Source organism: Salvia miltiorrhiza, chromosome 3 (genome assembly GCF_028751815.1).
Source record: "Salvia miltiorrhiza cultivar Shanhuang (shh) chromosome 3, IMPLAD_Smil_shh, whole genome shotgun sequence".
NCBI lineage: Eukaryota > Viridiplantae > Streptophyta > Magnoliopsida > Lamiales > Lamiaceae > Salvia > Salvia miltiorrhiza.
In genome coordinates this window covers 64,579,941-64,605,917 of record NC_080389.1, presented here as the reverse complement: position 1 = coordinate 64,605,917, position 25,977 = coordinate 64,579,941, and the positions used below count along the sequence as shown (strand labels likewise).

Here is a 25,977-nt window from a genome sequence, read left to right as displayed (position 1 = left end):
CAAATTAATTCGCCGTGAACATTATAATTAGTTTATCTTTAAATTGTGTGTTAGTCCAATGACGTTCTCTACATTCATTCAAAAAAGTAAATAACTTAATTGAGATATTCTTGTAGTTGTTGTTTCAATGGAAGATGGATGTTTTTGGTTCCACTTTGATGATGGTTAACTTCTCGAAACATTAATGCATCTGTTTCATTTGCACTGCTTTCCCATACAAAAGCAATAAAAAAGTTATTGAGAAAATGATGGTCAAAGTTTGTAATTACTCAGCATAGTGCAGCCAAGAGAGATGGTGCCATCAGGAAAGATGCTGCTATTATTCTCTTGAAAAAAGAGAGAGAATGTATATATCCTTGAAACAAATAATTCTGGGTCGCGAATTAATTCTCTTTGTGTGCAGATTTGGGGGTCGAATGTTTCAAAGAGTGAGACGGTTAGTAGGAGAGAAGGAGAGGCGACGGTGGTGATGGTATAATCGGCGGCAACCTTCGCCAGAATAGGAAGAGACGGAGGCGGCTATGGTAGATTTAGGAAGAAGGGGAGGGGGTTTTGTGATGATTTCTTGGGGGTTCTGCAGATTATTTCTTGGGAGGGGCTCCGATGGAGCCCAATGGAGGCCACTTGAATTCTCTTGTCTTAGCCCCGTTTCGTTACTTATCGGATTGCGGCGATTCACACGTTTATGGAAACCTTATCATCCTCGTTACTTAAACACTAAACCCTAAAAAACCTAGAAACCCTGAAAACCCAACCTGGATTGTAGCCCTTGTAATAAGGTTTCTAACGCAGAAAAGAATCGAGTCAATCGAATGTATAACGAAGATGATATGACGAAAATCGTAAACCCTAAAATTTTGACTATTTTAAAATTAAATTCAACCAGACAGGATTGTAGCCCTTGTAAAAAGGTTTCTAACGCAAAAAAAAATCGCGTCAAATCGGACGTATAACGAAGAAGATATGACGAAAATCGTAAATCCAAACTAAAAACCCTAGAAACCCTAAATACAATAAAAAACCTAGAAACCCTAAAAACCCTAGAAACCCTAATTAATTGGTCTGATCGAACCGGGTCTAAATCGGTCTAATCGAACCGGTCTGGCCGAACCGGCGGTCCAGTCTTGTCGAACTGGTCTGAACCGGTCTGGTCGAACCGGCAGTATTATTTATCATTTTTCGTTTATTAGCGACGGAAAATAATCCGTAGTTAAATATTATTTATTATTTTTCATTTATTTTTTATCATTTTTTTAAATTTACCGACGGAAATAGCGACGGAATTATTAGCGACAGAAATATTCCGTCGCTAAATATGATTTATTTATTTTTTTTTATTTTTTTATTTTTTTTAAAAAATATATATTTTTATTATTTTTCATAAAAAATAGCGACGGAAAATATTCCGTTGCTAAATATAATTTTTTTTTAATTTTTAAATTTTTTTTGTTATTTTTATTTTTTAAAAATATTAGTAATTTTTTAATTAATATTCTAATTTATTCTTATTTTTAAATTATTGAGAATATTTTAAATTTATTGTTATTTTCAACAATAATATATATATTTTTTAACTAACTATAATATTAATATTTTTTTTTATTTTAAATTCGATCGTATATTTAGCGTCATTCTTTCGTCGGCACCACAAGTCTTAGATATGACTTCAGCATATTCTAAGGTCATGAATAAATGATATTGTATATTAAAATAGAGTTTAAATGAATTAATAGGTGATAGTTATATCAATAATACGCGTGTTCTGTACTGGTGACCACTCGAAAAGAACTTCAAGGTTAAGCGTGCTTGAATTAGAGCACAACTAAGATGGGTGACCCACTGGGAAGTTCGTCTTAACATATGCAATTAAGTTCAAAACACATTAGAAATACCAAAATAATTGTGGAGAATAAAGCTAGATTGATATTAAAAAAATAATATATATATATATATATATATATATATATATATTTTCGAAAAAAAAAATAGCGACGGAATTTCAGTCGGTAACTTAGTTTTTCGAAAAAAATACCAAAATAATTGCATGACGACGCCTTCGTCGTCGTTTTTCCGCCGACGGTCGCGCCGTCGTTATTTCCGTCGGTAACTTAGCGACGGACTTAAATTTCGTCGGTATTTGGTTTAGCGACCGGTTTTACGGCGACAGACGGCCTCCGTCGTCGTCGGCCTTCCGTCGTTGATTGAAAATAGCGACGAAAAATTGGGGATTAGCGACGGAAAATTCCGTCGCTAATCGCCCAGTTTCTTGCAGTGTACGAAAGGTATCCAAATCCTTGAAATCATTAATGTTGAAATTTGAATAATTGTTTTAGAATCATTGTAAAAGAATTTGGCCCATGAAAGAAAATTCTTACTAACTATAATAGGTTCAACATTTGAATTTAAATTATTTAGGCCCAAATTAAAGAATATTATGCGAATATTTATTCATGGCTAAATTTTAAATTAATGTATGTGAGTATAAAATAAATTTCTATTGCTAAGAATATAATCTAAAATTTAAAGTCATTTATCTAAATAGGGGCGCGACTAGATCATTCATCACAACTCGACTCATAGATATATATATTAATAACTCAAAAAATATAATAATTTCCAAATAAAATTTGCAAAAGAAGTAAATGGTTTTGGGCTGTGACATCTTCCGCCCTCTCAAAGCAGTCTTAGTTAGGGTTTTACTTTGCTTTCATTTCAATTCATCGTCTAAGATAGTTTACTGCTTTCATTTCAATTATATAGCCTGGATTAATCGTATAAGTTCAAGATTTATTTCAGAGATCTTCAGTACTGTAAGTTTCCATTATCGTGACAATTCTGGGATTTACTTTTTGAATGTAGTTTTTATTTAATTTCCATATTCGCTCTAGTTTAAATTCTAGATAATCAATTTATTCATTGCTTAGATAATTTACTGTTTTCATTCATGCTTAATGTTTAATTCTGTCTAGATAATTTACAAGCCTTATTCATCTATGCTTTAGTTAATTTTTAGTAATTTATTCTCGCCTAGATAATTTAAGAGCTTTATTTAATTTTTGTTTTAGTTAAAGAGAGAGCCAGTGTAAAATCAATTAGAGTGTTTAGGTTTAAATTCTGTTAATTGTGTGCAACACGATCAAACACCCTGTTGAGCCTTCCTTGAGAGACGACTTATGGTTAGCTTATCATGATTAGTTTTCTTGAAAGTTGATACTACTAACACACATAAACATCTTTTTAACGCTTTGTTATTTTTTTTCTTCGTTATTTGCGTATATATGAAATATTGATTTGACATATTATGTAGTTCGATTTATTTTACATTGAAAATTTGTTGAATTGAACAATAATTTGTTTAAATCAATAAATATTATAAAATTTATAAGTTAATAAGTCAAAAAAATAATTATTATGAGCATTTAAATTTAAAAAATAAAGGGTAGTGATTACTTAGTAGTTATTTTTTCAAAATAAGTTAAAAATCAGTGAAGATTAAATTAAAAAAGGAAGAAGATTATGTGTAAATTATTTACATAATTGTTTTTAAAAATATTTTATTAAATATATTATTTTGTTAGTTTTAATTTAAATATTAATTTACAATATTATTAAATAAAAATTTATAAGAGATAAATAAAAGACTATATCCTAGAACTTAAAGGGCTGCCCAACCTTAGATTTGAGGCCCAACAGCCCGAGTGAAGCAGGTGGTCTGTTTAGCCCGAGAAATGGATCGAACCGGGTCAGACCGCACCGGGTTGAACCGGTTGAACCGGGTCTGACCGGCATGTTTGAACCAAACCGGCGGTCCGGCCGGCCGGTCCAATCGAACCAGACCGGCTCGTAGGTTGACTGGTTCGATTGAACCGACCGGTCCGATTTCACCGAACCAGACCGTGGTTTCTCACTGAACCGGCCGATTTTGCTGGAAACTAGCCTAAAATACTGAAGTTTATTTATATTTATATTATACTGGTTATAAAAAGATTTCTCTACATTCTTCTGGACTCGGCCGTTTTGCTTTAGCGACGATGGCAATTGTTAGAAGCACGCCGGCGGTGCGGCTAAGCAGGTCAGCCGTCGCAGCGCTTAGGGCAACCGGCAGGGGTCTTCAAACCCTACCAGCATCGTCCCCTGCGCTGCGCTCAGCCTCCGCCTCCCCTGCTTTTTATCCCCGTGCTCCCGTTCCCACCCTCACTAATAACCAAAATACAATTTCTTCTGCTTCGATCTCATCATCATCATCATGCATCCGCTCTTACTCCTCTGCTGCCTCTAGCCAGGTATGTGAGTATGTTTTTTTTTTTGGTAAATTAACCCCAGAAAGCTTGAGGAATTATGAAATGGTGACGTGCTTGTGGATTTTTTTCCATTTTTCATGTTAATGATAGCAATATTGTGTGACAGATTAGCAACTCCGAGTTTACTGAAATGGCGTGGGATGGAATTCTTGGAGCTGTGGATGCAGCAAAAGACAGCAAACATCAAGTGGTGGAAACCGAGCATCTCATGAAAGCCCTTTTGGAACAAAAGGATGGCCTTGCTCGAAGAATATTCACCAAGGCTGGTGTTGACAACACATCGCTGCTGCAGTCGACTGATGACTTCATATCTCAGCAGCCCAAGGTATACCCATTCATCATATTTGGTTGAATTCTTCTATTGGCCTTCATTTTTTTTTTCTTCCTGCCAGGTTTCAGGGGATACAACCGGACCTATTGTGGGCTCTCACTTCACTTCTCTGTTGGAGAATGCTCGGAAATGTAAAAAACAAATGGGTGATTCGTTTTTGTCTGTTGAGCATCTAGTCTTGGCATTCCCTTCGGATAAAAGATTTGGGCAAAAGCTGCTCGACAATCTTCAACTAAGCGACAAGGCATTGAAGGATGCTGTTGATGCCGTTCGTGGCAGTCAAAGAGTAACTGACCAAAGTATGTTCTAACATCTTGCAACTTCTACTTTTATAACCTTTACCTATATTGCAAGAGTTTGTTTCTAGGCACAGGAAGAAAATGTGATCAAACTAACTAGTAAACCATCTTTTGTAGATCCAGAAGGTAAATATGAGGCACTCGAGAAATATGGAAATGACTTAACTGAGCTTGCCAGACGTGGAAAGCTTGACCCAGTTATTGGACGTGATGATGAGATACGACGGTGCATCCAAATATTATCTCGTAGAACAAAGAACAACCCTGTTATAATTGGGGAACCTGGAGTTGGAAAAACTGCAATTGCTGAAGGGTACAAACTTTTGGAGCTGTGTCTTATTTCTGTATCTGGTCTTTTATGTGCTCTGTAAATAGATCTCAATTCATTTTATAAGATAAATTTTGATCAGAAGATGCTTACTCATTGCTGGAAGAACTAGGGATATTGATTCGGTTTACTTTAATTTACGGGTGTTTAGTTTTCTTTTTCCTGTATTAGGATTTAGGGTAGACAATAACTTCTTGGAGAAATTCTAGCAATGTTTTCCAATTTCATACATTGTATCTGAAAACAATATGTAATTGAAGGTATATAAGATAGAGGATTAACAGTAATTCACCATCTACCTATATTGCAGGTTAGCTCAAAGGATTGTCCGTGGAGATGTTCCAGAACCTTTGCTAAATCGGAAGGTAGTCTCTCTGTCATAGTGATTCCATTTGCAGCAATGATGAAACTATTATTTGCAAAGAAGCAATTTGTTCATTACTTCCTCTTTTAGCATCATCAGTCATCAGTAGAAATATTTTTAAGCCTTTATGACACTATGCACTTGTTGATCGATTTGGCATTAACAGTATGTCTTTCTTTATTCATTGAGTAAAATGAGAAGTCAAAACTCTAAAATGTAGTAGTCTTCATCTGATTTTTCATATAGATGATGAAATTTGTATTAGAAATCTGTTTGGAACTTAAAAACCACCTTTGTGGACGGTGCTGAGATGAAGGGCTGCTCAAGTTCCGGTATTTGTTTGCTTGAGAACTTTAGAATCCAATTTTCCCAGTTCTGCATCACACTTTCCCAACATAATTTAGTATCTCAAGATTAATTTGTCTCCAACTTTTACAATAAATATCAGACACCCTATTGGCTTTAAGAATCATCTGCTCCTGTTGGGGTTGGGGCATATGTAATTGTCATCATTTTAACACTCCTAACATGCATCTACGAAGTAGATTCAAATACTCCCTGCCCCCTACCAATTTACAGTTCGGTTCAACTGAATTTTCTTACCTATCTCATCCTTCTAATGTGGAATTTGCTTTCATATGTGTGCATTAGTTGATCTCTCTGGATATGGGCTCTTTGCTTGCTGGTGCGAAGTTTCGAGGTGATTTCGAGGAAAGGTTAAAGGCTGTCCTGAAGGAAGTGACCGCTTCAAATGGGCAGTTCATATTGTTTATTGATGAAATTCACACCGTGGTTGGTGCAGGTATTTGAAAAGTTTTACTGTTTCATCTCGATTCCTTGTGCATAAAGTTTGTATCTGGTCATCAAATAAACAACTGCTTTCTTGGGTTCAAGTGGTGACTTTGACATGTTCAAAATTTGCTATGAATAAGCTTGATGCTTCGACCTTGTAAATTCATTGTCTGATTAAACATCAAGTTATACTTCTCTATTACTGATCTGAAGAAGTTACCTTCTGGATATATGGTTAAGCTAGCTAGTCCTAGAGGGGATCAGATGTTTGAGATGCATGTTTAGGCTTGGGAAATAAAATGTGTCTTGTCACCATGATTATCCATACCTGAACATATTGTGATGAGTGGATTACTCCATGTCAGGGGCTACTGGAGGTGCGATGGATGCTGGGAATTTGTTGAAACCCATGCTTGGCCGTGGAGAACTAAGATGCATCGGGGCCACCACTCTGAATGAGTACAGGAAATACATTGAGAAGGACCCTGCTTTGGAACGTAGATTTCAACAAGTATTTTGTGGACAACCATCTGTGGAAGATACAATTTCCATTTTGCGTGGGTTACGGGAGCGTTATGAACTTCACCATGGGGTGAAAATATCAGACAATGCTCTTGTATCAGCAGCAATTCTTTCGGATAGATACATCACAGAGCGCTTTCTACCAGACAAAGGTAAACCATAGGTTTTGTTTACACATGTAAGGTGTAACACTTCACATGCTGCTCATAAGGTCTGAGCAACAATAGATTATTCTTGTTTCTCATAACACTTAAGGCCCTTATCTCCTTTCTTTCAAATTAATTATCCTGTTATGCAGAAAGGAACTAGCACTATTATAATTCATCCCATTGACCTAATCCTTGCTCCAGTCGTTGCAAAATCATTTAAACATGTTCTTGGGTGTTTAGTTTCCAGATTAGGTAATCCAACTTCAGCCACACACTCATACAAATGAAATTTGTTATGCCAGCCATTGACCTTGTTGATGAAGCTGCTGCAAAGCTGAAAATGGAGATAACATCAAAGCCTACTGAGTTGGATGAGGTGGATCGGGCAGTGCTTAAGTTGGAGATGGAAAAGCTGTCTCTTAAAAATGACACAGCCCCATCTTCAAAAGAGCGCTTGATGAAGCTGGAACATGATTTGGTGGCTCTAAAACAAAAGCAAGGGGAGTTAAACAAACAGTGGGAAAATGAGAAAATTCTTATGAACCGAGTTCGGTCAATTAAAGAAGAGGTAATAGCTTTGTTAAAACTCTCGTGTCAGCTGTTAAATTTGGCTACATCATAGAGTATCCTTGGACTCATTTGTTTTATTCTGCAAGTAGATTGACAGAGTTAACCTAGAGATGGAAGCTGCTGAGCGTGAATACAACCTGAATCGTGCTGCTGAACTCAAGTATGGCACATTGATGGCACTCCAGCGCCAGCTTGAAGAGGCTGAGAAAAACATTGCTGATTATCGGATATCTGGAAAGTCACTACTAAGGGAGGAAGTTACAGATCTCGACATTGCTGAGATAGTAAGTAGATGGACAGGCATACCACTATCTAACCTCCAGCAGACTGAGAGAGAGAAGCTCGTCTTGCTAGAGGAGGTTCTCCACAGAAGGGTTGTTGGGCAGGACATGGCTGTGAGATCTGTAGCTGATGCAATACGACGTTCCAGGGCAGGGCTTTCTGACCCAAATCGGCCTATTGCAAGCTTCATGTTTATGGGGCCGACAGGTGTTGGTAAAACTGAACTAGCAAAAACTCTTGCTGGGTATCTTTTCAACACGGAGAATGCGCTTGTACGAATTGATATGAGTGAATACATGGAAAAGCATGCAGTTTCGCGGCTGGTTGGTGCACCACCTGGCTATGTTGGATATGAAGAGGGCGGACAGTTAACAGAAGTGGTCCGGCGAAGGCCATATTCGGTGGTGTTGTTTGATGAAATTGAGAAGGCGCATCATGATGTTTTCAACATCCTGTTGCAGCTCTTGGATGACGGAAGAATAACTGATTCTCAAGGACGGACTGTCAGTTTCACTAATACAGTTCTAATCATGACATCAAACATTGGATCTCATTACATCCTTGAAACTCTTAGAAACACAGAGGATAGCAAGGATGCAGTATATGATGTGATGAAAAGACAGGTGGTTGAATTAGCAAGACAAACTTTCCGGCCAGAGTTCATGAACCGGATTGATGAATACATTGTTTTCCAGCCTCTGGATTCGAAACAAATCAGTAAAATTGTTGAAATTCAGGTAAGTTGCTTTATAGATTTTATCCTTAGTGGTACAAATCAGTAAAATTGATGGAAGTAAAGTATATGTTTGATTTATGCAGCTGGATCGTGTGAGAGACAGACTGAAACAGAGGAGTATCAACTTGCATTACACGGAGGATGCAGTTAAAGTGCTGGCAACATTAGGGTTCGACCCTAACTTTGGAGCGAGGCCCGTGAAGCGGGTGATTCAACAAATGGTTGAGAATGAGATAGCAATGGAAATCTTAAGAGGTGAAATCAAGGAAGAAGATTCAATTGTTCTTGATCAGACCCCAGACGCTCAGGGTAACAAGCGATTGTGCATTAAAAAGGTCGAAAAGTTTGCCCAGGATGCCATGGTAGCAAACAACTAGCGTTTTGCTTGGGTTGAGGATTTGTATAAATTGTGTTTCGAGATGAAAATTAGAATCGAGTGGTTTTTGCTGAGTTCCGTGTGGGTAAACTTTTATTCAGGTGATGGATGGGAAAAACAGATGGACAGGGCCATCATGCTACAATAATATTTGTTCAAGAAGGACATCTCATTTTGTCTTCAAATAAGCATGCTTATTATTTCTGTGAGGAAATACATATTTTGAAAATATAAATACATCAAAGTAGAAGTCTTGAGTTTGTCTGTACATGAGAAGAAGAAAAAAAAAGAGGAGTTTGGGTCATGACTGATGCATGTACCGATAAAGGGTCCTTTCTTTGATAAAGAAAAATCATCGGATGTGTTTCTTTACCATAGGGAGAAGTTGTAGGCAAAAATCATCTTTACTTGTACTTGTCGTTGCTTTACAGAAATATAATTTGTGAGGTTGTGAAGTAAAAAAAAAAAAAAGTAGATGTTTGAAGTGGCATGTTTTTTTTTTTTTTTTGAGTGATTGAAGTGGCATGTTAGAAAAAGAAAAGAAGCTGGACTGACAAGTTAGAAAAAGATGCAAACATTATGAAACGGTAAAATGACAAAACTAATAAAGTAAAGGGGACATTATATAATTTAGTGTCGGGCTTGTACATACATGGAGTATAGTAGTAATTTTAATCTCCTAGATCAACTAAAACCTCTCTCTCTCTGCCGCCAGTGCCACAACCCCCCAAGTCTCCACTACCTCCGCTCACCCCCATTAATGAATTGTGTCTGCATTAATTAATGAAAGAAACATCAAACACTAGTGTGTAATGTACCATTGATTTCTCTATGCGCTGTAGTCCACCTCAAATATTCCCTAGACTGCGACGGATGTGATCGCCATGGGCAAGTGTGAAGGCGGATCCGTGGTGCTGGAGCGCCCTCTCAAGCTCTGGTCTCTCATAATCGACAGTGTGCGCTGCGGCGGAGGTCTGCAGCGGAAGAAACCCGAGGCGGCGAAGAAGAGATCGCATGCCGCCGGATCGGACAAGTTGTCGGAGCTGCTGAAGCAGCCGGAGTGGTGGGAAAACGACGACGAGGTGAGGCGGAAAGAGCAGCTGCTCCAAACCCTCAAAAATGTGGCTCGGAAACTGCAGCTGGATGGATCAATGCTCGACGGCGCCGCCGATGTCAGGAGGTTGACCAAGGACGATCCCCAAGCCCGCACCACTCTCGCCCTTCTCGGCGTCATTCCGCCGCTTGTTGCTCTGCTCGACGCCCGAGATCCCACTTTCCGCTCTCAGATTGCTGCTCTTTATGCTCTGCTCAACCTCGCCATTGCCAACGATGCGTCAGTACCTGCATTGCATTATTAGCTAGGGTTTTGCTGCAACTTAATTGGTTGTAGATCTAATACTCCTTTGTTTGTTTGTTCAGGAACAAAGGTGCGATTGTGAAAGCAGGTGCCGTCCATAAAATGCTCAAGCTTACTGAATCCGGTAACGACGCCATCGCGGAAGCAGTTGTTGCTAATTTCCTGGGGCTGAGCGCGCTGGACTCCAACAAACCAATCATCGGTTGCTCCGGCGCTATCCCTTTCTTGGTTGAAACGCTGCGAGTGACAGAGCAAAGTCAAGCCAAGCAGGATTCGTTGCGAGCGCTGTACAATCTCTCCATCTCACCTTCAAATGTGGGTGTGATGGTGGAGAGCGATGTGATCCCCTACTTGGTGAGCAAGGTTGGAGACATGGAGATGAGCGAGCGAATCCTTTCGATTCTCGGGAATCTAGTGTCGGCAGGTGAGGGGCGGAAGAGGATAAGCAGCGTGGCGGATGCATTCCCGATTCTGATGGATGTGTTCAACTGGATAGATTCGCCCGGGTGCCAAGAGAAGGCGAGCTACATTCTAATGGTGATGGCTCACAAGTCGTATGGGGATAGGCAGGCGATGATGGAGGCCGGCATTGTGTCGTCGCTGCTGGAGCTAACTCTACTGGGCAGCACACTGGCGCAGAAGAGGGCTTCTCGAATGTTGGAGAGCTTCAAGGGAAAGGGAAACGCCTCAGCTCCGCTTGTCGACCTCCTCTTCGATGGAGGAGGAGTCGTTGGGCTTGGAGGAGATGATGATGAGCCAAGAGAGCAAGGCGGTGAAGCAGTTGGTCCAGCAGAGTTTGCACAACAACATGAACAGGATGGTGAAAAGGGCTAATCTGCCCCATGATTTCGTTCCCTCTCACCATCTTCGCTCCCTCACTTCTAGCTCCACATCTAAGAGCTTGCCCTTCTGATTCTCATGCATTTCTATTAGATTTTGTCTTCATTTGCACTTGTTATCACCTCAGAATTAATAGATAATACATAGCCCCTTTTTTGTTGCTCAATAATACTGATTCTTGGAATTTGATACACTTTGTGTGTGGTTGTGCTTGCATTCGCATTTTGTCCACGTTACTTGTAGGAACCGACAATTTGGTGATATTCATTATTATACTCTACTCGGTATTTAGTTTTTAAATTTGATGACAATATTCAAATAACAACTCAATTTTCTTCTACAAAATCCTATGTTATTTAAGATGTCCAAGTGAGACTCGTGTATTGATTATGACCGTTATTAGTACATCTTAATCTTATGATGAGGGGCATTGGTTATAATGAGTTTGACCTATCAACTTACGCTTATAATGAGTTTGATTCTAAAAAATCTCTAGTAGTATAATTTATAAATAAAAGTGATAGAATCATCTCTATTGGCCCCAAGCCCTTAGTATTTATGTATGCAAAAACTTCTAACGAATTTCCATAAAGTTAATGTTCCCTTTCTATAAATGTTTTGAATATTCAATAAAATAATTTAAAATATAATCTGATTCTGGAGTAAAGTTGATTTTTGGATTCTCTAACAAATACATATAATTCATTAAATTATATATATAAAAAAAGTTACATTGGGCGAGTCTTTGTCAAGTAGCAATATTTATTCCCAAGAACACTATATTTATCCTAAATTCGATTAATGGAGTGGCCAAAGCATATGGAAGCGTGAAAATAGTAGTGTGTATAATTTCTGCAAACGCGACACACACATATATATATGTATAATATCTAAGGTAAATCGTTTTGGTGTTGGATATTGCTCTGGATTCGCAAATCGGGGGTGCGCTGCTGCACCTAAATAAAAAACAAGCGGTAATTTCTGTCTCTCCACTCTCTCTCTCTCTCTCACCGGATTCTGCTTTACTTCCCAATCCCAATTCCTGCTCTATTCTAGGGTTTCCGAGAATTGCAATTTCAAAATTCCCAACGGGACACTAGTTGTTCCTAATATTCAAACCAAATACAATTGTCCTTCGTATTCTTGGGCCTAGGGTTTCCTGGGCATTTGTTCATGCTTTTCGATTTGAGTTTCCGTTTTGCTTTTGCGTAGAAAGATCTGATAACAGAGTGACGATGCCTACACTTTCCGACAAAGAACTGGAAGAGCGGCTTACCGCAGCTGGGAAAAGTCTTGCTCAGCCTCCTTCGTCGCTCGATGAACTCCTCCCGCTTCTCGATGTAAGCTCTCAACGCCCTCCCATGCTGATTGGCTTGCATATCTTAGGGTGTTTCGTTTCTTCTGAGGTTACTAGTCATAGTAATTATGGTAATCACTGCTTTCATTAACTTAACTGCGTGTTTCTGTAAATATTTTTGTTCTTCTAATATTACTCTGTTGATTTTCTGGAAATTCTCTCTCTCTGCCCATTGTTAGTATACGTAGGTAGATATCGGCCCATCACACCTCACGCCTGAACTGAGTGATGCGGTGCGGTTCTACAGATGACCTATAAGAAAGACAGAGATTTTCCTGGGTTTAGGTTTATATCTACATGGAAGGCTTGACACCCTAAATTATATTACGATTTATGTGGATGCAAGAATATTTGCCAATTACTTTACCATAGTTCCCTGCCAAAATTTAATGGCCTCTATCACTCCGAAGAATGTCAATTTGTTGGCCCTCACCTTTCTGATACTTATATACGTACGTTCTCCTCACTAATCCTGTTAACATACAGAAATGCCTCTTGCCCTACTCTGTTATAGCAATAGCCGCATTCGGAAACCTAAAAAGGCATTCCATTTGCATGTTTTGAGTTGCATTTCTATTTGAAAATGCTGCTTGTCTCTCTAATATTCTGGTATTTACTCCTTTACTCTAGTTTTTGTGCCACATTATCATCACACATGCTGAAACTTCAAAATGAAGATTCTTTTATCACTTCTTTCTTTTGTTGACTGAGGCTGCAGGATCTGTAGAGAATATGTTCTAATGAGCATTAACAAAATATATGGCCTTCTATTCTACTTTCCAATTTTTTTGAAGAATTGTGGTTCATATTAGTCTTCTGTCAGTGATTAGCATTCTTTTCTGATTCACATGCATATTTCATGTGGTTCCAAAATGTTTCTCCTACTCCCTTTTAATCTCAAATTATTTTATCTGATTTAAGCGAGTTGAGGAACTTCTATCAAAAGTGGAGCAGTCTCCTCCCAAAACAATGCAAAATGCACTTACTCCACTGATGAAGGCTCTTGTCATGGAGGTGCTCTTAGAGCATTCTGATATTGACGTAAAAGTAGGTGTAGCTTCTTGCATCAGTGAGATAACCAGGATCACTGCCCCGGATGCTCCATATGATGATGACAAGATGAAGGTGATATCTTTGATACCCTCTCTGTCTCTCACACACATGCACCCACACAGACTCTCTTACTCTACCCATCTGTCTTGGTTTTGGTTGTGACACTTCGTTTGGCTACAGGATGTCTTTCAATTGATCGTATCATCCTTTGAGAATTTGTCAGACGTTTCCAGCAGATCTCATGAAAAGAGGGTCACTATACTAGAAACTGTGGCCAAAGTAAGGTCCTGCGTCATCATGTTGGATTTAGAATGCGATCAGATGATTGTTGACATGTTCCAACACTTCCTGAAAGCTATTAGGTAATTTCTGTGTCATGTGCTGATCAGCTGTTACTATCACCTTTTGACCCTTCTCTTTCACTTCATTCTCCTGCGGGACAAGGCAAGTGATAGATCTGGGATTCATTATATTAAAAGATGCCAAGCGGAATCAGTTGGTTATAAGTTTTTAGAAAGCAATTGATAAGTAATTTCTTAAGTTATGCATAGAAGTTTTCTGTTTCCAGAGTTCTAGTTTTTACTGATTTATGCTTGAGATGGGAACTTACTCCTGCCCGAAGTGTTTATATCCCTGCTATTTTGATGCTCACAGAGCTAATCACAGTGAAATGATTTTTACATCCATGGAGACAATTATGACTCTTGTTATAGAAGAAAGTGAAGATATCTCCCCAGATCTACTTGCTCCAATTTTGGCTACCTTGAGAAGAAACAATCAGGTCAATTTCCTGGGTGTTCTTTACCAACTCTTATATGCCATGTTATAGCGAGGTGCTGACAGAAATACATTGACAGGAGGTTACGCCAATTGCGAAGGAAATTGGCTGAGAGAGTAATTCAGAACGCAGCTGACAAGCTTAGACCTTGTTTAAGACAAGCAGTAACATCTTTAGAAACTTCATTTGATGAATATAGTGAAGTTGTAGCTTCTGTGTGCCGAAGAGAACACTGATACCGTCGGGCATAGTAATGAGAGCATCTTGAAAACCCAGCCGGTATTCCATTTGTTGATTGGTTTAGTTTGTCTTTTATGGAAATTTATCATTTAAGTTGTATCAATTATTGTATTGTTGATCCGTTTTGCTGAAAATGGGATGTCTTTCATCCTCTTTTGGGTCCTCCTCTTTCTTCTTTGTTTCACAATGGTGCACATCCTCCATTTTGTGGCTGTTCGATATGCATGAAGTCTCAATGTTTGTAAAGCAGTATGTCTCTGAGTAGAAAGCCTATGGCTTTTTGTTGAGATTTTTTAGTTTGATGCCCCTGGTTAATGTTTTAGATGATGCAATTTGAGTTCGGGTGTTGTTATGAATCTTGATGTTCTATTATACTCTCTGTTATAGGTAGTTGAGGGAAACTGTACCAGTGCATCTCCAGCTCGGGATCCAGGAACTCCGGTATGTTTATGTAGTGGTTTAGAAGTTTAGTTAATATAATAACTGAAGCTTCTTTTTATGCTCAAATTTAATGCATGGGTTCTTAGAACCAACATCTCCCCCTTCCCACAAAAACACACAACAATATGAAGAGTAGTTGCAACATCAAAGTCTCTTTTCCGCAATGTCCTCCATGCTGAGCATTTATTCCATGGAATAAGCAATATTTCTCTGAGTTTGTTTCCTCTGGATTTGGTCAAAGCAGAAAGCCTGTGGTTTTTGTTTGAGATTTTTTATTTGATGCCCCTGGTTAATGCTTCAGATGATGCAATTTGAGTTCGGGGATTTGTTATTAATCTTGATGTTCTGTGATACTCTCTGTTATAGGTAGTTGAGGGAAACTGTACCAGTGCTTCTCCTGCTCGGGATCTAGGAACTCCGGTATGTTGATGTAGTCATTTAAACATTTAGTTAATACAATAACTGAAGATTATTTTCATGCTCAAATTTAATGCACGGGTTCTTAGAACCACCCTCTCCCCCTCTCCACAAAAACACACAACAATATGAAGACTAGTTGCATGTTAAACTCTCTTTCTGCAATATCCTCCATGTTTGAGCATTTATTCCATGGATCTTTAAACTTTCTTCTTGTTGTGGTTTGTGTGCTTTTGTTCCATGCTTATACCATGGTTTCTGTGCTATTATCTTATACTTTTGGATTTGTATACTGATTGAAATAATTGAAAATGAATTGGATTTAAAAGGTTTTTTGAGAAGATAATGGCTGTTATGTCATTTGTGCAATTGAACTTTTAACAATCTGGCACAATTCATGTTACTATCTTGGGCAGTTAGTTGTATAATTTATCAAAGAAGACAGAGATAGCTGTAAACCTATGCCAGATTTACTCCAGTTTACTTTATTTATAAATGTGGGAGGTTTTTGCTATTCACTACATAATCTTTAATATCTTACTGTTGTGAGCAGGCAGCTCAGGATGATGGGGAAGGGACCAACATTCCTGGATAAAGATTCCACTGCTATCAGATCACCAAAGTCAGTTGTGAGCAATGGTATCAATGAGACTGGGACCAATGAAATTACAAATGAGGCAAATACTTCAAAGAAGGTTGATTCTGAAGGCCAACTTGAGGCAAACGCAACGTTCAAAGCTGAATCTGATGATTGCGATGCACGTAAACCCGAGAAGTTGGAAGCTGAAGATGAGCAAGTGCAGCAGGAAGAAGAAAATCATGACATTCCAGCTAAAGATGTACATACTTCTCCGACTGAGGTTAAACCTGTTGAAGCTGCTGAATCTTTGGACAAAGGAGAGGACAGAAGTGTTGAGGCTGTCACTGAAGCATCTAAACCTGTTGAGGCTGTCATTGAAGCATCTAAACCCGTTGAGGCTGTCATTGAAGCATCTAAACCTGTTGAGGCTGTCACTGAAGCTTCTAAACCTGTTGAGGCTGTCACTGAAGCATCTAAACCTGTTGAGGCTGTCACTGAAGCATCTAAACCTGTTGAGGCTGTCAATGAGGCATCTCCAGCACAAAGTGGCAGCCACCCTGATAAGAGGCTATCTGAAAAAGATATTAAGGAAACGAGGGAAGAAGAGCTTGTCGGTGAAGATTTTGCTGCTCCTCAGAGTGCATCTGAAGAGGAGTCCATTTCGGAAGTAAAGAAGCAGCGGCGTTCAGGGAAAAGGCGAACTGATGAATCGTCTGACAAGGATAAAGCATTAACTGAAGAAGTTGCATCAAAGAATGATGACGGCTATGCAAGTGATTCAGAAGCAAGATCACTGGACCGGGCAGAAAAACCGAAGGATGCTAGTAATAAGAAAGAGTGTGGATCGACATTAAGGAAGGAAAATGTAAAAAAGAGTGGACGTGGCAAACCTAAACCTGCCTTTGAAAAAGATACTCCAAAATCTTCTGCAAGGGAAGACCATGGCAAAGTAAGTTGGGGTCTTCCAGAACTATTCACTAGTTTCTACTTTACCTGTCAAACTTTTTCTCAGCTATCTTGTGTTTCTTATTGTAGGACACAGTTACTCCTCGGAAATCCCAATTAAAATCCACAAAACACGAAGGAGTTCAGAAAGAAACTCCAAAAACAAGTGCCAAGAGGAAACATACTCCAGGCAAAGAGAAGGTATAAACTTTAAAAAACTTCTGGTGCTGTTCAGCTTTTCATGCAACTGAAGTTTAGCAGTTTCTCTCACCAGCATCCCCGAAATATAATGTTCAAGTGCAAATGGACAGAGCACATTGATCCTAATTCTTGACTTGTAATTCATGAGGAGCAGCCAGTAGTTGCCAAACTTGATTAGGCAATCATTTATTGGTGAATATTTACAGGGATTTTGATCAATTTGTGAAACATTTTGGTGTATTGTGCTTTAGTCCTCTCCTTGAATTTTTCCCTATCACTTTACCCTGTATCTTTCCTAGATTTTTATAATAGTTGCACTGGAATTTCTTTTTTCAAAATTTTTCTTTGCAAGTTATCTCAGACTGCTTTCATGTAGTTAAGAATACCTTCCATTGAAAATTAAATATGCTGAATAAGAACTTCAAAACAATAATTATTAGATACAATTTATAATATGATTAGTTTGCTCAAAATATCTGTGTTATATGCAAAATTTTAGATGACTAATGTTTGTTGTGTAATAGTTAGAGTTGAAACCAGCTAGAATGGGCTTAGATTAGTTGAAGATTATGTTTCCATATGATTGTTATGAGTTTTAGAAAGTCAAACCTTTATGGTGGCTATGATATTTTTGAGATTTAACTCATTTGGTGTTTGTCTCTGCTTTCTGTCAATCTTTATGCTTTACATTTATGTTTGCTCTTGACTGTTGATGAAATATGTTTACAGCCTGACTTAACTAGATAGGATAACCCTGTGGGTAATGGAGCACATCGGAATCTACATTCGCATCCTCGAATATTGCATCTGAATGTAACTCGGACCATTGAACTAATTCTGGTTAATTATTGCTTGTCCAGGTATCTGAGAACCTAGAGTACGGGGAGAATTTGGTTGGATCAAAGGTTAAAGTGTGGTGGCCGGTAGATCGGGCGTGAGTGATTCTCTTTACATTTCATATAGTACTTAAATGTGATTTAATATACAGTGAGAACATCTTTTGCTTTTTGTTCATTATTGCCAGGTTTTATGAGGGTGTGATTCATGCATTTGATTCTGTCAAGAAGAAGCATAAGGTCAGTGCAAAAGTTAGATGTTGCATTTTGTTTTTTGTTTTTTGATTTAGAAACCCTAATTTGGCTTCATGCTTCCATCCTAAGTAGGTCTTGTATAATGATGGTGATGAAGAGACACTGAACCTCAAAAAAGAACGATGGGCTTTTGTTGAAGATGATGTGGTTTCAAATGGGGTACGTGACTTTCTATTTTCTTGACCAGAAGATTAACTTCTTAAGTTGTATTATAGTTGCATTCTCTACTTTCTGTGATTATTCTTCACATTTTCTGTGAACAGGATCAGGATGTTGAACATTCAAGTCATGATACTTCCTCCGACGTGTAAGTTTCTATCCTATCAAATACTTCAACCTTGAGTATCTTCAGTGATCACATCAGTCATCTCAAATTAATAGCTTTCTATAGTGGGTATGGTTTGAGAAACTGAGGGTGAGATTGAGATTTGATAGCCTGTAGAATTGTATGCTCTACTTTAGTTTCCAGTTTTGCTGAAAGTATGCTTTTCCTGAACCAGACAAGTAAAGAGGAAAGGTAATATGAGTTCTGAAACAACAAGCAAACACCAGAAGATTGAAGGTTCACCTAAAAGGTCTGGTTCTCTTGCTCTCAATCTCCTTATGAAGCATTTACTACGATTATTTTAAGAATAATGGAAGGTGGTTTTCGCTTTCTCCAGTAAACAAAAGAATACTGCAACAAAGGCTGGTGGGAAATCCAAGGACGATGGGAAAGCAGAGTCAGGGTCCAAAGAAAACTACCCAAAGGCCAGTAAAAAATCTGTGGATGACAAATCCAAAGATCAATCTCAGAAAGTTGGGGGCAAAGGTCAAGTTGACTCTGCCAAAGCATCTGGAAAATCTAAAGAGGATGTTGGCAAACACTCTAGTCGCTCAAAACAAGACAACCTACGGACTCCAAAGTCAAAAGGTAAAACCCCACCTGGTGGCAAAACCATTGGTTCTGGTGGTACAAGAACAACAAAATCTAGCACATCAAAGGTGAAAGAAACTGATCGGATGAAGGAAAAAACACCTGATACTGCAAAATCATCAGAAACAGCCAAAAGGAAAGCTGCAGATTCTGCCAAATCACAAGAAAGTGAGAAGGTCGGAAAGAAGCGAAGAAAGTGAAGTTATATGTTGGTGTGGTCCCTCCATTGGGTTGTTTTCACATGTCCAGTTACTCTGTAGACTTTCCTGCAGTTCCTCTAGCATTGTAGGGTGAATTAGGCTCGGATATTATTAACTGTCTTAGCTTTAACATTTGTCATAGTAGTTGGTAGTGGTTATGTCGGAGGTAGATTTCTGTTGGTCTTGTGTTTTATCTTCGGATGGATGGAGTTTTGGTGCTAGTTATGTTCGGTCGTAAATTAATTTTTCAGCCACTACTAGTATGGTAATCCAGAAGAGTTTAGCAGCACTCTCCGCCAATTTATGTAACATAAATAGTGCAATATTTGGGTGTGAATCTTTCATTAGAGAAGAGTATGGATGAATTTATTGAAAAGCAATGCCTCAAGGTTTTATGGTATCTGAATGTGTTGAGTGTCGTTGGAGAAAGAATTAAATAAACATCTACTACATACTTCATTTGACATAAATCGGGTTACCTGCCAACTCTTCCTCCGGAATTTGTGATTCGTAAGTTGTAACCATCACTTGCTATTCACTCATAATCAAGTATGCAAAGCAAAAGCGATATTCAACACCTTTCTGTAGGTACAAATACAATGTTCAGAGAAACTTTATTGAAATAATACCCCTTGGATTGAAACTCTTGCAAATTGAAGTATAAGAATGATGATAACGCATAAGTTGAATTGCACCACCAATTATTTGGCTACTTAAGTCTAAAGACCTGACAAAAAACTCTCAGCACTTTATAATCTATTTCAGCTGACATTATGGTATGAATCAATAATAGCATCAGCAAGATAGTCGCACTTGGCCGCAGACAATCCGGCTAAGGATATCCTTCCGTCCTTGGTCATGTATACGTGCCACTTGCTGGTCATGTTTTCACTCTGTTTCGACAAAAGGGTAGAAATATTAGAGCAAGACGGACACAGTCATTACATTTTCCAAATTGAGCATTCTAAACAAATATCTGCTGTACCTGAGCTTTGTTCAAGCCTGTGAATGAGAACATGCCAATCTGTTTCAGAATGAAGGACCAGTCCTTTGAAGTTTTTTCCTTCGAAGTGATGCTACTATATAGTTTCTTTCGGACACTCTTTATCCTTCCGGCCATTAATGCCATTTCCTCTTTCCATTCGTTGAAGAGATCTGGGCTCCCCACAACATTAGCAACAATCCTGGCTCCATGTATGGGAGGATTTGAGTACATAGGTCGTGCAATCCTTTTCAATTGGCTTTTCACCCTGCAGTTACAATCAAGTCACTCGTAGCAATATCCTAAGCTTAACTTATAACACATGCCTAGTATGTTAACAATTTCAACATTACAATGCGATGGACATCCCAATAGGCGTTTTCGTATATGAGGAAAGATGCAATACAATACAATACAATACAACTGCAGTTAGCATTGTGCTCAACAAAAACAATCAAAAGACATCACATCTTATTATTACCTTTGTGCTACTTCAGATGATGAGCAGACAACATTAATTGCTCCAATCCTTTCTGAATACAGACCCAAGTTTTTACTGTAAGACTGAGCTACAAGAAGCTCCATTCCGCGGTCAGCAAACAATCTCACTGATGATGCATCTTCAGTCAAGACTCCCACTTGCAAACCCCTACATTCAAATTGATAATTGATAATCCCATAAAAAGAAATACCGCCTACATTCAAATTGATGATCTATAGACACTGTTGTTCTTTTCATAAATTTGTTGCAAAAGTTGTTGCCCCAGATGTGAAATCAATCAGTATTGAGTTGAACACAAATGAATCACACCATGGACCATACAAACACATACCCATGCCTACACGCACACTCAAATACACATTCCACATATCCATAAAGCTAACAAAGACGTGAATTTAACAACAGGGCACCTGGTAAGCAACATCAAAGAATGGAATATGGTTTTTTTCCTGAATGACATCAGCTATTACTTCCCACTGTTCTGGAGTTGGATCGATACCAGTTGGGTTGTGCGCACAGCCATGAAGTAACACAAAGGATCCTTCTGGAGCTGCCTGAAATACAAGAGTTGTACCCAAAAATTGTAGGAGGAATTGTGTGCAACTTTGGCCTATATAATTTCTCTTGATTAATGAGGAAAAAGTGCACAAAAATTGGACTGAGAGACTTGATTTATTATCCTATCAGAATTGAATAAATTATGTACATGAACCTGATTTAACACAAAAATTGGAACTTATACAGCTGCTACAGTGTCACAATCCTAGATGTCCCTATGTCCCTTATTAGGAGGATGGTAATGTGGTAACTGAAGGGCCTTTTATGTTCCATCTTATTCTTAACAACTGACTTTTGAAATACAATAGATAGCCACATCCACATGGCAATAAAAATCTTCAGCAATTAAGCAAAATGCAGCAAATGATGGGCACTGATTTTACTGAAACAAGATACATCATTTGAATGAGCTGGAAAGTCAGACCAGAAGCTAGTGAAACATGAACTATTACCAAGGTAAATGTATATGCAGGTACAGGTGTGTTCATGGGCAGGTTTGGACTTTTTGTTTTTGTTTTTGGTTATAGCTGGGGAAAGGGGGGACAGTGAGGTTTGACCCCTGGACCTCTCTCTTTACACTAAGGAGTGCCGTTTGGATGTCCCCGAAGGGACGGGTGGATTTGGATTTGTTATCCTTTAGAAACCACAAACTAAACCAAAAGTTCAGTTAGCATTCTAGCATCGCATCGCATCACATGCACAAACCATAGTTTTTTATTTGGTTTGGCTGAATTGGTTTGGTATGATCAGTTTGAAAATTGGTACAGCAATTCTAGATACACGGTGGCATCAATATGATTTCACAACCTTTATGTCAGATATCATCCCATCAAAATCCAAACCAACTGTTTTGGGATCATAATAGCGATACTCGGACCATGGAACTCGAGCATCGCCGAAAATGTTCTTGTGATTTCCTGTAGAGACGTTACCGGTCAGAAGAAAGACGTAAACATTTTATCCAGGAAAGCTCATTAGAACTTTAACAAGTACCCCAGGTTGGAGATGATATCAGAACTGTAGCACCAGGAAAATATCTCTCTATGAGCACTGCAGCAAGCCGCAGAGAGCCAGTTCCTGAAAGACCCTGGACAGTGGCAACCTGTGACAAAAGAAGAGATTTTTCATACAGTTCCAGTCTTAAAGCAAATTATATAGTTGTATTTATTGCAACTTGGCCAATTGAAGATTTTTAATTCTTATGCACGAGAAGAGGACTTTATGTTTCTTACTCTTTGTTGCTGAAGGACAGCACTTTCTGCTCCAAATAATAGTTCTGCCGTAGCCTTGTTGAATGCAGCCAAACCTTCGATTGGTAGGTACTACACATTGTGATGCTTATTATAAGAATAAGTGATCAATAACTCAGTAATGACCACATCTAAGCCTTGTGGAGTTAAAACATTAAGTACCTCTTTGTTCTCTCCCCTTTCCAGCATAAGATTTTCTGCCTACATTTTGTTTATCAGTAATATCATTTTGCTTAGTAATTGCTCAACAATCAAATATGCAATGCAATAATTGTTTCTTACAGAAAAGAAAGCAGTTGTTGTACAACATGTAAACAAGAGCAGATGAAGCAACTTACTTTCTTGACAACATCAAGCACGTACGGCTGTAGATCTTCAGTCCGATATGCACCCACACCCAGGTTAAGCTTCATTTCATGAGTATCAGCTCGGAATGCTTCAGAAACTCCAAGAATGGGATCTGGAGGAGCCATTGTTAGTTCATTGAACCTGGAAACCTCAACGGCAACGGCCATGCTCGTCCTAGTGAAAGGCTGAAAGAGGAGACAAGTAAAATGAGAGAACAATCTATATCTCCAAAATAAGTGCCGCCATAAGCCATGAGAGAGCTACTTCCAGAACCAACTCAATTAAGCAAGCTTGCAATTCAAGGCAAAATAGATAAAGTGATTGGAGAGGCGGCAGCAACTATTTCAACAATTCATGCAATTAGAGTTGAGCATCATGCGGCTAAAACGCTGCGACGTACCTTGGCCTTGATAAAATTCTTCCCCAAAAACGTCATCTGATTGGAAGCTCCAAGCCTTGAATTTGCCTGCTAACCCCACGGAAATAACGAGTTAAACTGAGCAAATCTTTAATTTTCCCCCAAAACTCCGATCCGCTAAATCACGGATAGGAACATGGTACTGAAGAAGTGAGAAAGAAAAAAAATTCGGAGAAAAATAAACAAGTGGATGATGGTATGGTTACCTTGAGAGGATCTAGCAAAGCCATCGGAGAAGTTGAAGTGAGCGAGACAAAAGCTGAAGCCATCTATGTGTAGCAACAAGTATGAAATGAACCAATCAACCAAAGAGATAAAAAAAAAAGAAAAAGAAAAAGTTGATGGAACGGATCACTTTTGCAAATGCGAACAATAAGATAGGCAGGCGATAGTAGATCGAAACAGAAAGAGTTGGAAAGCAGAAAGAAATACCGTTTCAGCGGAGCAGATGGAATCCGCTAACGTCGACAACAACAACGAGAGTGAGAAAGGAAATGAGGGCGATAAAAACGAGCACAGTTTTGGCTTTCACAGTAACCGCAAACTCACTATATTTATAGACATGCGCTATCGGAATAAATAATTGGATGTAATACTCGATTTTGAAAAATTGTATAGGTTGAGAAAAAGAAAAGAAAAAATGAAAAATGGTAGTAGAAATGAAAGAGGGGAAAAGGGGAGGAGCAAAATGCAAATGCAGTGATAGTATTAGTACGACTGTATGAGTAGAGTAAAATAAATAAAAGCCCCTTTTCTTCTTCTTCTTCTTCTTCTTCTTCTTCGTGTTGAAAAATGATGGGAGGAAGAGCTCTTTTGAGGTCACTGCGTTCTTCCCTTTCTTCTTCTCCTTCTTCTTATTCTTCCATTCTCCGCCGTCGCAGCTGCAATCGCCGCTTCGCCTCCTCCGATGCCCTTCAATCTCAATCATCATCACCGCCTCGTTCTTCGCCCCTCGAATCCAGACTGCGGACGATTCTTCGCAATGAGATTCAATACCAATACGATTTTGCTCCTCCGCATCAGGTGCTTTTCTCACTTTACTATTAATTACTTGTTTATGCTCCAATTTTGTTTACTTTCTATAGCTCAACGCAACGTCTCCGCCAATGATTAGTTAATATGTCATACTCTACTCTACATTTGATTTCATTCATGAATCCAACACTGTGTATCTGTGATGAGGGGCTGCTTCAGTTGAGCAACTTCTCAACAGCAGATTCCTTCAGGTTGTCGTGTTTACTCCTTCATGAATCCAACACTGTGTATGTTCAACAATATGAGCATGTTACCATCGCATAATCATGTCACAGTGATGTGTTAACTTGTCGAATATAAGCTGATTTATATTACTGAGAGATACATTTTGAAGATTGATGGACACTAGGACATCTCTCTTCCATAATGTCTGCATCTATGTGTTTTGAGTTCCCTATTTATGAGATGTTGTGTGATTGCCTATCAACTCAAAGAAAATGCCTTTCTGGTCTGTGGGAGGAAAAGAGGGAGCTGCAAGACTTCTTACTGTGCCCACACTTTGGGGATGGATAATTTTGATGTCAACTAAAGTTGTTTATATTCATCATCCCAAACTTTCAGATTTGCTTCCTGACTTGTATTTATCATTCATGCTCTTTTGCAGCCTGTTACAGAGTTCGACAGATTTGTGGTGGAAGATCTGCCTGGTCAGCAGTGTGTTATATTGAAGGGCAAATCAGCTGACGATGAGAATATTAAGATTGATGCAACCATGTTTGATGGTTACGCCGTTGAAACAAGATTTAACGATGACGACACTGAGGAAGTTGTGCTGCTTCACATTAGCATGGTAGTTGATATAAAGAGAGGAAAAAAAAATGATTCCATGGGAGTTGTCTGCTCAGCCTGGCCTGATTCTTTGGAGATTCAAAAGGTTTTCACATACAAGCATGATAACCCTACAGCTCAATTCATGGGCCCTGATATAAAGTATGGAATTTGCCATTTTCTTAAGTCCATATATGTTGAGGATTAGTACTTCCTAATCTCTCCTTTCAGTTACTTGCTGCTCAGCATTGTTGTATAATGGGATGTATTATCAATTTATGTAACCAAATTCTCACTAGTTCACCTGTTATTCGCAGGAATTTGAGCAATGAGCTACGAACTGGATTCTACGAGTTCCTGAATGCTAGGGGGATAAACAGTGACCTTTCAAGATTCTTGCATCAATACATGATGAACAAGAAAAGGATTGAGCTTATACAGTGGTTGGGGAAAGTCCAATCATATATCGAAAAATAGGAAGGTCTTGTTGGTCCTTCATGTTTGTCATCCAAATTTTTAGGATGTAGGATTTGGTTCTTTATGTAATGGGGAAATTTTGGAATAATTTGGAGACTAGGATGGAATATCAATTTGGATGGCTATAGTTCATCTCGTTCTCATTCCCATCATGTTGTATTAGATTACATAAC

General features: G+C 38.6%; 4 protein-coding genes, 1 long non-coding RNA gene and 1 pseudogene across 5 annotated transcripts; 4 read left to right on the top strand and 2 right to left on the bottom strand.

Annotated features, from left to right (window-relative positions):
• The first annotated feature begins 3,975 nt into the window (after positions 1-3,975).
• LOC131015599 (chaperone protein ClpB4, mitochondrial) lies at positions 3,976-9,235 on the top strand. Its single transcript, XM_057944033.1, has 10 exons — positions 3,976-4,283; positions 4,408-4,626; positions 4,694-4,931; positions 5,049-5,244; positions 5,570-5,624; positions 6,275-6,425; positions 6,781-7,089; positions 7,389-7,654; positions 7,746-8,675; positions 8,758-9,235. The coding sequence occupies exons 1-10, from the start codon at positions 4,032-4,034 to the stop codon at positions 9,049-9,051; spliced, it is 2,910 nt and encodes a 969-aa protein (XP_057800016.1). The 5' UTR covers positions 3,976-4,031; the 3' UTR covers positions 9,052-9,235.
• Positions 9,236-9,655: 420 nt separating this feature from the next.
• LOC131015601 (uncharacterized) lies at positions 9,656-10,661 on the bottom strand. Its single transcript, XR_009098578.1, has 2 exons — positions 10,524-10,661; positions 9,656-10,391 (listed from the first exon to the last, which is right to left on the bottom strand). It is a non-coding gene; the product is annotated as an uncharacterized LOC131015601 (long non-coding RNA).
• Positions 9,935-11,413, top strand: LOC131015600 (U-box domain-containing protein 13-like; annotated as a pseudogene).
• Positions 11,414-12,157: 744 nt separating this feature from the next.
• On the top strand, positions 12,158-19,842 carry LOC131019177 (sister chromatid cohesion protein PDS5 homolog C-like). Its single transcript, XM_057947863.1, is given in 18 exon segments — positions 12,158-12,587; positions 13,526-13,729; positions 13,838-14,019; positions 14,312-14,438; positions 14,515-14,532; positions 14,534-14,654; positions 14,770-14,864; positions 15,063-15,116; positions 15,483-15,536; positions 15,623-15,708; positions 16,087-17,062; positions 17,149-17,259; positions 18,120-18,193; positions 18,284-18,335; positions 18,423-18,509; positions 18,614-18,657; positions 18,851-18,925; positions 19,013-19,842. Coding segments are annotated over 18 exon segments (2,919 nt in total). The 5' UTR covers positions 12,158-12,482; the 3' UTR covers positions 19,467-19,842.
• Positions 19,843-20,016: 174 nt separating this feature from the next.
• Positions 20,017-24,117, bottom strand: LOC131015595 (aspartate aminotransferase, chloroplastic). The gene is given in 13 exon segments (XM_057944030.1): positions 20,017-20,359; positions 20,452-20,716; positions 20,930-21,072; positions 21,074-21,097; positions 21,361-21,504; positions 22,316-22,425; positions 22,502-22,610; positions 22,741-22,830; positions 22,921-22,959; positions 23,097-23,291; positions 23,507-23,572; positions 23,731-23,793; positions 23,957-24,117. Coding segments are annotated over 12 exon segments (1,380 nt in total). The 5' UTR covers positions 23,957-24,117; the 3' UTR covers positions 20,017-20,227.
• A 54-nt stretch (positions 24,118-24,171) lies between these two features.
• On the top strand, positions 24,172-25,951 carry LOC131015597 (uncharacterized protein At2g39795, mitochondrial). The gene is made up of 3 exons (XM_057944031.1): positions 24,172-24,547; positions 25,164-25,489; positions 25,645-25,951. The coding sequence occupies exons 1-3, from the start codon at positions 24,317-24,319 to the stop codon at positions 25,802-25,804; spliced, it is 717 nt and encodes a 238-aa protein (XP_057800014.1). The 5' UTR covers positions 24,172-24,316; the 3' UTR covers positions 25,805-25,951.
• The last annotated feature ends 26 nt before the right edge of the window (positions 25,952-25,977 follow it).